This window comes from Siphateles boraxobius, unplaced genomic scaffold (assembly GCF_051911475.1).
Source record: "Siphateles boraxobius isolate OS27281-9 unplaced genomic scaffold, OSU_SipBor_1 31, whole genome shotgun sequence".
In the NCBI taxonomy this organism is placed as follows: Eukaryota; Metazoa; Chordata; class Actinopteri; order Cypriniformes; family Leuciscidae; genus Siphateles; species Siphateles boraxobius.
In genome coordinates this window covers 18,357,120-18,366,591 of record NW_027508931.1, presented here as the reverse complement: position 1 = coordinate 18,366,591, position 9,472 = coordinate 18,357,120, and the positions used below count along the sequence as shown (strand labels likewise).

General features: G+C 46.4%; 1 protein-coding gene across 1 annotated transcript; it reads left to right on the top strand.

The window, feature by feature from the left end:
• The first annotated feature begins 1,436 nt into the window (after window positions 1-1,436).
• LOC143697095 (uncharacterized) lies at window positions 1,437-2,464 on the top strand. Its single transcript, XM_077194022.1, has 5 exons — window positions 1,437-1,706; window positions 1,818-1,879; window positions 1,965-2,056; window positions 2,160-2,278; window positions 2,393-2,464. Exons 1-5 carry the CDS (start codon window positions 1,437-1,439, stop codon window positions 2,462-2,464), a joined length of 615 nt encoding a protein of 204 aa, XP_077050137.1.
• Window positions 2,465-9,472: the final 7,008 nt, after the last annotated feature.

Genomic DNA, 9,472 nt, shown 5'->3' with positions numbered 1-9,472 from the left:
AGTTGCTGATTCTCATCCCAGCCGCTTCACACTCAGCTACAAACCGTCCCAGTGGTCCTGGTCTGATGAGGCCAACACGACAACATCATCCGCAAAAAGCAGAGACGAAATGGTGTCCCAAACCGGACACCCTCCGTGCCCTGGCTGCGCCCAGAAAATCTGTCCATAAAAATTATGAACAGAACCGATGACAAAGGGCAGCCCTGCCGGAGTCCAACATGTACCGGGAACAAGTCTGACCTTCTTCTGGCAAAGCGAACCAAGCTCCTGCTAAGGATAGCCCTTAGCAAAGGGCCCCAGACCCCATTCTCCCAGAGCACCCTCCACAGGACGCCACGAGGAACACAGCTAAATGCCTTCTCCAAATCCACAAAGCACATGTGGATTTGTTGGGCAAACTCCCATTCACCCTGCAGCACCTTGGAGGTGGTATAGAGCTGGTCCAGTGATCCACGACCGGGATGATAAATCTTACTGTTCCCCATGTAGTTGGAGCACACCCTCCGGTCCACCTTCTTGAAAAGAGGGACCACCACCCCGGTCTGCCAGTCCAGAGGTAGTGTCCCCAAACGCCACGTAATGCAGAGGCATGTCAGCCAAGACAGCCCCACAACATCCAGAGACCTGAAGTACTCAGGGGGGGATCTCATCCACCCCCGGTGCCTTGCCACCGAGGAGCTTTTTCTTAACTTATACGCCTCTGCATTACGTGCTGACACGCTGACACGCCTCTGCATTACGTGGCGTTTGGGGACACTACCTCTGGACTGGCAGACCGGGGTGGTGGTCCCTCTTTTCAAGAAGGTGGACCGGAGGGTGTGTTCCAACTACAGGGGGAACAGTAAGATTTATCATCCCGGTCGTGGAACACTGGACCAGCTCTATACCACCTCCAGGTGCTGGAGGGTGATGGGGTGGTGGTGGCGCAATGGATAAGACACATGCCTTTGGTGTGAGAGACCCGGGTTCGAATCCACCGTGAGACACCAATGTGTCCCTGAGCAAGACACTTAACCCCTAGTTGCTCCAGAGGCGTGCGACCTCTGACATATATAGCAATTGTAAGTCGCTTTCGATGAAAGCGTCAGCTAAATGAATAAATGTACACTGCGTCAAAAGGGGTGTATACGGGAGAATTCAGACAATGAATATGTTTGGCAGGGATCTTTGCAACTTTGTTATGCGTACCTGTAAATGCCCGCAAAGGCCTGAAAACAGGAACTTGTCTGACCACATGCTGTTAGTTGATGGAGGTTAGGCTTTGTAAATGCTAATTTGTTTTGGGACTGGCAGCTCAAGATTGCCCCTATTCCCCTGCCCCCCTCATTAGTATTCAGGAAAGGTGGGCTGATAAGTGCTTTACATTGTGTCAATCTACAACAAAGACTTTAGACCCTGAAAAGCAGTTTGTATCTGGGTGTCCTCTGCTCTTCAAGATGGCTTGCAAAAGATCGCTGGAGTTTTACAGAGAGCAGAGTAGAGATGTTACTCCTTTACGTCGGGACAATGTGGCTATTCAAACTCCGAGTCCGAACGAATACAGACTGGTGTATATGGTAAATGCAAGTTTGAAGAGGATATTTGAAAAGCTGGAGACGATGGACAAGAGGTTGGATAAGATGGAGGCTGACATCAATGAGCTCAAAGAGGCAAAAGAGGAGCCTGCTTCAAAGAAATTAAGGAGAGCTGGGAATAATTCTGTTGCGGTAAGTTATTTTCTGACCGTCACAAACATTTGGCGGTGTCTGCTTAACTTCGTGTGCTTTATTTATTAGTGTATTTGAATTGAGCCCTCATACTATGTTGGATGTTTACAGGAAGCTGTACGGAGATTGCACAATGGGGAAAACAACATACACAAATATGACCCACAGACAAGGTATATCTTTAAAACTATTGTTTCATAACAGTCCTTTCTTCTAAATTATATTTTTAATCAACCTTCTTTAATTACTGCTCCAAAGTCTATCCTCCCCCCACAACCTCGAGGTCACAACCTATCTTTATAATGGCGTCTCCATGGCTGTACTGGACGTAGATCCTGCTGTTGTTAAAGGTAAGTCACAAGAGAATGTCCCAAGGCTACAACTATTTAACTGTATAGATTAGTTAGTTATAAATAAACACATTCTCCCCCCTCACTATCTTCCTCTCTCTAGCATCCTGCAAGACATATTTTGAAACTGTTAGAAGGGGTTACAGGATGGCCCAAGATGAGAACAAAGACAAGATGGAGGACAGCAGGATCATTGTGCGCATGAGACAAAGAAAAAGAAGAGTAAGTGTAAATAAATATAAATCTCAGTAAAAGACTCAGCCTGGGAGAGGCTCCCATCCCAACCAATTTGATATTTTCAGTGGTTTAATTACTTTTTTCCCTCCTATTTTGCAGCTGCTGAGCAGCAGGACTGGCGATCTCCAGACAAGAGGAAGAGGCAGCTATCTGGAAGACTACAACAGTTGACCACATGTCTGAAGAGGAGGATGCTATCTTGGATGGAAAGTCGGTGTGGGTTGTTCGGCCTCCAACCCGTAGTACAGTTTTGTCTGCGCTGTGTGGGGTGCTACAAAAAAGACTGGAAGCAGACCAGAAGTACTTGAGGAACTCATCATGCACGAGTTGGTGCAGATCGAGTCGCGGTGGAGACCAAAGAAGCTGGCCTGTGAATTATTTTAGTATTACGCATCTAAATATTATTCTATAGTATAATTTGAATATTCTGTTGTTTTTTATATATAGTATTATTTATATTATAAAGTATTACTTGTAGATTGTATTATATATAATTCTATATAGTTTTCTATATATATACACTGCATTTATATATTCTATAAAATTCCATATTGTTATCTATTTATAAATTGTATTATTTATATATTGTATGACTAATAGTAAAGTGTATTCTGTGTTAATGTATTTTTATTTATACGATTTTGACTGTGTGTATATATATGTCATGTGCCCAGTGTCATTTTCAAATAATAAAAATAACAAACTCAACTTTGTCTATCTGATTGTCTTGACATTATAACCATGAACACCAATGATAATAAATATTAATAATGAGTAATAATAAACCCAAATTAGGCCATAAACTGGACCAATAGTGTGGGGGTTTAGAGGAGGGACAAAGCATTGAGCAGCCAATCCTATGTAAGACCTCTGACCAATTGAAGGAGGCCACTGTCTTGTGTCCCAAAGGTGTTTAATGCTAATATTCCCTTGCATTGACCCCGACCGGGGGATTATTCACCATGGTAACTGATGGCCCTTAGTGGCTCCCTGCTGTGCCCCAAACTTGGTACATATCCAGGAGTATTCGGGATTGTGTGACGGGACAGCAAACTCCCGTACACACACGTTTATTTGTGGAGTACACAGGAGTACTCAGGAGTTTTACATGCCCGATTACAGCTCTTTTCACGCAGTGGTAAATATAAATGTAACTACCTCGGTGACTTCAGCTTGGGTGATGGACGAGTCCACCTCCGAGCCCTCGGCCTCTGCTTCCTCAAGCTATATTTTGTATAAAAAGTAATATTGATAGTGGTCTCACATTAAATAATATAATGTATTTTAATGATTTTACTAGTGCTTAATTTAGGTATATTCATAGTTACCAGATAAGTCATATTTATAAACTGTATTTTCATTGTCAAAGTTAAAAAGTCTGGGTGTGGGACAAGGAGAAAACAGTGATTTTGACACCTAAAAGGAGGTTGAAAAGTATTAAAAAATCATAATAGAAAGGTGTTAAAACGTTTTTAAGGTGGTTTTATTGTTAGTTTGACAAAGAAAGAAGAATCTGTCCAAAAATATATGTATTTTTAAAAATATGACCAAAGTACATTAAAGTGCCCATAGTCTAAGAATAACATAAAGCGTTCACAGGCAAAGTTGCTTTATGTATTTCGTATTCCTGTATTCCTGGCAGCATGTCAATATCCATGGATCACTGGATCCACAGGAGAGGGAAGAGCATGTGCTCTTTCACTGAGTCGAGGTTGTAGGCGGGGAAATCCTAGATTCCATAAAACTCCACTAATATTTCCTCTGTCCCCTAATAATTTTTGACACACAGCGTCTTTGTTCCTATTCATTTACTTTATTACTCATAAAGATTAAATATGACAATTAGCTTTAGTATTTATTGTTATTGTTATATAACCGCTAATAAATAAATACAAGGTCAAACTTTATTTCGATAGTCCACTTTAGACATTCAACTGACTATAAGTAACTCTGCAGCTACATGTCAACTAACTGTCATTAGAGTATTAGTAGACTGTCCACTTAATATCTGCTAACACTTTATTTTGTTGGTCCCCCAACATATATTCTACTGACTATAAGTAACTTAGCAACTACAAGTCAACTTGTTCTCCTAACCCGAACCCTAACACCTAACCATAACCTAACAGTCTACTGATAGTCTACAACAGTCTACTAATACTCTAATGAGAGTTATGCTTTCTGTACACCTAAAGACTTTGAAAAGATTTAGAAAAGACTTTATAAGATTATCAGCTCACATCTAAAGACTTGGGTTCACAGTTTTTAGTCTCAGACTAAAGCCTTGCGATAATATCAAACATGTTTGATATGAAAGACTAGAGAAAGACTGGCATAAATTGGGTCGCCAACTCGTCAGTTTGGTTAGGCTCTCGTCGGCTCTCCGGCTCCACCCTGGTCTCCTCGCCCACCTGCTTCGCCCCGTCAGTCGGCCCCCTGGACTCATCAGCCCTGCCTCCTCCATGGCTCCGCCCTCCGTCGTCTTCCCCTGCCCGCCTGCACAGCCTGCTCCTCCCTGGCCACCTGCGGAGCCCTGACTGCCTGCACAGCCACAGCCTGCTCCGGCCTGGCTGCCTGCACCGTCTGCTCCGCCCTGGTCCCTCCTGCCTTCTGTTTGCCCTTCACCTGCTCTTCGTCCTCCTCCTGAGTCCCCTCGCTCCCTCCGCAGTTGGTCTATCTATGGCCCGAGGACACGCCTGTTTTCCCGCCACTCATCTGTTTCCATGGTTACTGTCATTTAGTTCATCTGCATCACCTGTGTTTAGATTATCATCATCTGTTTCACCTGTGTTCTGTTAATCAATGTTCATCTGGGGTTGTATTTAGTTCCCTTCTGTTCAGTCAGTCTTTGTCCGTTCTCCATTGTAGTAAGTGTGCGTGAACCTTCTGCCTGTCTGTACCTGTTTGATTATATTGTTAGTAAAAGTTTGCATTGAAACTTTATTCTCCCTCGTCTCCTTCTGCCTGCACCACACCGTGACATTGTGTATGCTTTTTAACCTAACCAAACTGTCTCTTGAAAAGAATGGTAGAGAGCAATTAGTGATATATCATACACTTTGTATGATGGAAAAGGATAATAATCCAGCAAATCCTCTTGCTTGATGCAAACATAATCTTCTTGGGCTGCTCCTAATTCACAATAGACACCCATGTCGCTCAGCTTCACAAAAATATGTTTCTGAATCACAAACTGCACAGACTCATTAAGAGCAAAGTTTTGACCAGCTACTGATGCCCTGATCCAGTTGTTGTAATCACTCACATAAAACTCTGTACCCTTTTCAACATGCACATCCGAAGGGGAGAGACTGCCTGTACTCAAGTAGGCTTGCAATAGTTAGTGTCTTTTTGCAAGAGTTTTGCAAAGATTCTTAAAGTTTATGTAATTTCCTGGCCCACTGCTTGAAGGAGGTGTGTTTGCTCTCGAATCGTAACGTCCATAGGCGTATAAGTGGGCCAAAGTGAAGAATAAGCTCTAGGTAATGACACAAATACTGATGCTTGGGTTTTAACAGGCAGGGAAGTCATGCCAACTGTAAAGCTGCAATCACAAACTCTGACTGGGCATTTGGTTTCTAAACCTTCCAGTATGTGTCACTTCAAATGCTTGATGAGGGAGCTTAATGTGTCAGATGTAACTGTACAAACGTCTCGGGTTACGACTGTAACCCTTGTTTCCTGAGAAGGGAACGAGACACTGCGTCAATGACGACACTGTGGGGAACGCCTATTAGCATAACGCGTCTGAAGTATGAATTAAACTAATCCAATCCTATTGGTTTTGCGTGATGACGTAGTGTGTGACGGCATACACAGAAACTACAAAGGGTTTTGCACACAACAGCGTTAGCTTTGCTATGAAGCAAGCCGCTCCCAGGCAGGAGGCGGCGTGGCTAAGGGAGGCAGTGTCTCGATCCCTTCTCAGGGAACAAGGGTTACAGTCGTAACCAGAGACGTTCCCTTTTGAGGGAACTCGCACTTTGTTGATGAAGACAGTTTGGGGAATGAAATACCCACTGTGCCACAACGAAACCTGCCTGTCCCAGTGTGAAGCTGTCTCAGGCACAACTACGACGAGTGCGCCGGGTGTAGAGGGGAGGTCCAGACTATTAAATCTCATGAATGTTTGTGGAGTGGCCCAGCCAGCTGCATCACATATCATGAATAGGTGCCCCTGAAAGGAGGGCTCTAGAGGACACCATGCCTCTGGTAGAGTGAGCCCTCACGGCCAAAGGTGAAGGCAAACTGCACACCTGATAGCCCAGGGAAATAGCCTGAACAATCACGTTGCTGAGGGTCTGTTAAAAGGCGGGGAGCCCCTTCTTGCTGAGTATGGTCTCGACTACTCGACTCTGAGAGACAACAGTTTCCCCTGGGACCACAGGAGGATCTTATGCACCAGCCTTAGACCCCCCGGTGTTGTCTGTTCTCACAAGAACGTGGTGACCTTTGAGGTCTGGGAGGAAGCTCCTCAGAGCCCGGAAGATCGCCAACCTCTCCAGGCAATTTATGTGCCAAGAAGAATGCTGGCACTGCCACAGACCTCTTGTAAAGCAACCGTCCATGACCGCGTCCCAGCCCGTGAGGGATGCGTCTGTCTAAACGGCTTTCCGGCGACATGGCGCTCCCAGCACAGGACCTTGGGAAGGGAACGAGGGCATCTGCGCTTAACCCTTATCATGCGGAACGGATTTCCCCTCGGGAAAAAACCCTTAATTTTCAACCACCACTGCAGGGCCCTCTTGTCCAGCAGGCCAAAAGGTATCACGTTGGACGCAGCTGCCATGAGCCCCAACAGCTGCCATGAGCCCCAACAGTCTCTGAAACTGTTTTACAGCGATGGCGCAGCCTAGCTTTATCCTGGTCACCATGGCCAGGATGGACTCGATACATGCAGGAGACATTCGTGCCTGCATCGTAGTCGAGTCCCACACCACCCCCAGGAACGTAGTCAGCTGAGCGGGTGTCAACACGCTCTTTTTCGTTTTGAGTCTCAACCCCAAGCTCTGGATGTGGCCAAGGACGACATCTCGATGCCGTACTGCCAGTTCTCGAGACTGAGCAAAAATGAGCCAGTCGTCGATGTAGTTTAGCACACGGATGTCCTGGAGCCTCAGCGGGGCCAGGACTGCATCCATGCACTTGGTGAAAGTGCGAGGGGAGAGTGCTAGGCCAAATGGAAGAACACGATATTGGTATGCTTCGCCCCGACAGCGAACCTCAGGAACTCCCTGTGAGATGGAAGGATGGAGATGTGGAAGTATGCCCTCAGAGGTCTCACATGAGTTAGGACCTCTTTCCCTTTGCCTTCCTGCCCTGAAGGATGGTCCTCAGATCCGTTTTCCCAGGAGCCTGTGGGTGAAAGCGCCACCTAGAGTCCCAAGTTCTTTGAGGGGGACCTCTAGAAGCGACACTCTCCTTTTGACCCTGCCGGTATGAGGAGCTAAATGACGGCTGAGGCTGCCCCCTGAAGGGAGCGTTTTTGGACCTTGAACAGCGAGGGAGATACTGCCTGAACTCTGCGCTATGTTTCTTTGTTTCCTGGACCCTGTCGATGACCACATTAACGGTGTCGCCAAACAGGCCAGTAGGCGAAACGGGGGCATCAAGGAGGAAGGCCCTTTCCTTCTCCTTGATATCCGACAGATTAAGTCACAGCTGCCTCTCCGTGGTTACCAGTGTGGCCATGGAGCGGCCGATGGCACGGGCCGTCTCCTTGGTAACACGGAGAGACTGTGGCTTTGCGCAGCTCAGCAATATCTTCCATAGTAGGACCCTCGCCTTCATCAAAGTCCTTTAACAGGTCAGCCTGGTAACCCTGCAAGCTGGCCATGGTATGCAGGCTCACACCAGCCCGAACCGCTGCCATGTAATCTCTGCCCACCAAAGCAAATATAGTACGGCAGGGTTTGGTCGGCAGTGCCGGGGCTGTAAGGGAAAATGCAATGTCTGGGGAGAGATAACTGGCCAAAGACCTCCTCAACATGCATCAGCATCATCCCATAACCACTCTCCTTAACCCCCACTATGTTGCTATAATCCAACACCGGGGGATTAGACAGGCGTGATGAAAATGGCCTGTTCCATGACTTACACAACTAATTGTGTAAGTCTGGAAAGAACGACAAACCCCGGCGTGGAGGCTGTGAACGGTGCTGCAGAAAGCGCTCATCACGCTTCCTGCCTCTCTTGTGGCCAACTGATGTTTAGTTTGGCCACTGCATGCGTCACAACCTTCACGTGCTCCTCATACACGGGTGCAGTCTGAAATGGCGGATGTGACTCATCTAGATCCCCAGCCACGATGCTGAGGACGTCTATATCTGAATCATCCAGCTGCAGCACTGCGGGGTGGGCTTCCGCATGGGGAGTGTAGGGATCTGAGCTATCAGATGAGGACTGAGAAAGAGCCGAAGCAGTCTCGATCCCCTCTGCTAGCTCTCTCTGCAAGCCCCACGATCTGAGCCACTGAACCGCGGGGAGCACGAGCCTGGCTGGCTTCATCAAATATAGCCAGGCGGGAGCGCAGCACTCTGATCGGGAGTGTTTGTTTCATAGTGGCCACAAGCTGCCCCCTCAAGGGCTGCCTGGGCGTGCTGCGCTCCCAAGCAGTGGGGACACACATCTCATGTGTGTCCCCACCCATGATAAAGCAAGGGCAGGGATGCACACAATTCATAAACTGCTCACTTGCCATTTCAAATATATATATATATATATATATATATATATATATATATATATATATCACAGACAACATCAAATAGACAGATACACAACAGAGAGCGCTTGCTGAAGAGCGAAAGCTAACGCTGTTGTGTGCTGGCGTCCCTTTGCAGCTTCCGTATATGCAGTCATCATGCAACGCCAATAGGATTGGATTAGTTTCATTCATACTTCAGATGCATTACGCTAAGAGGTGTTCCCTATAGCGTCGTCATCGACGCAGTGCAAGTTCCCTCGAAAGGGAACTGAGCCACACATTTTAAGGGAGTTTCAAATTGCTTGCAAGGTTGCACAGATGATCCAAGACCTTTTATGATATCTATGCATATGAGTTTTCAAAACATTTGCTTTGCGATACATCCAAGAGAATTCAGGCACACCGCAATGGTACTTATAGTTAGGTGTGTTGCTATGTAGCTTTGAGGTCTGAATAAACTAGGGTGACCATAT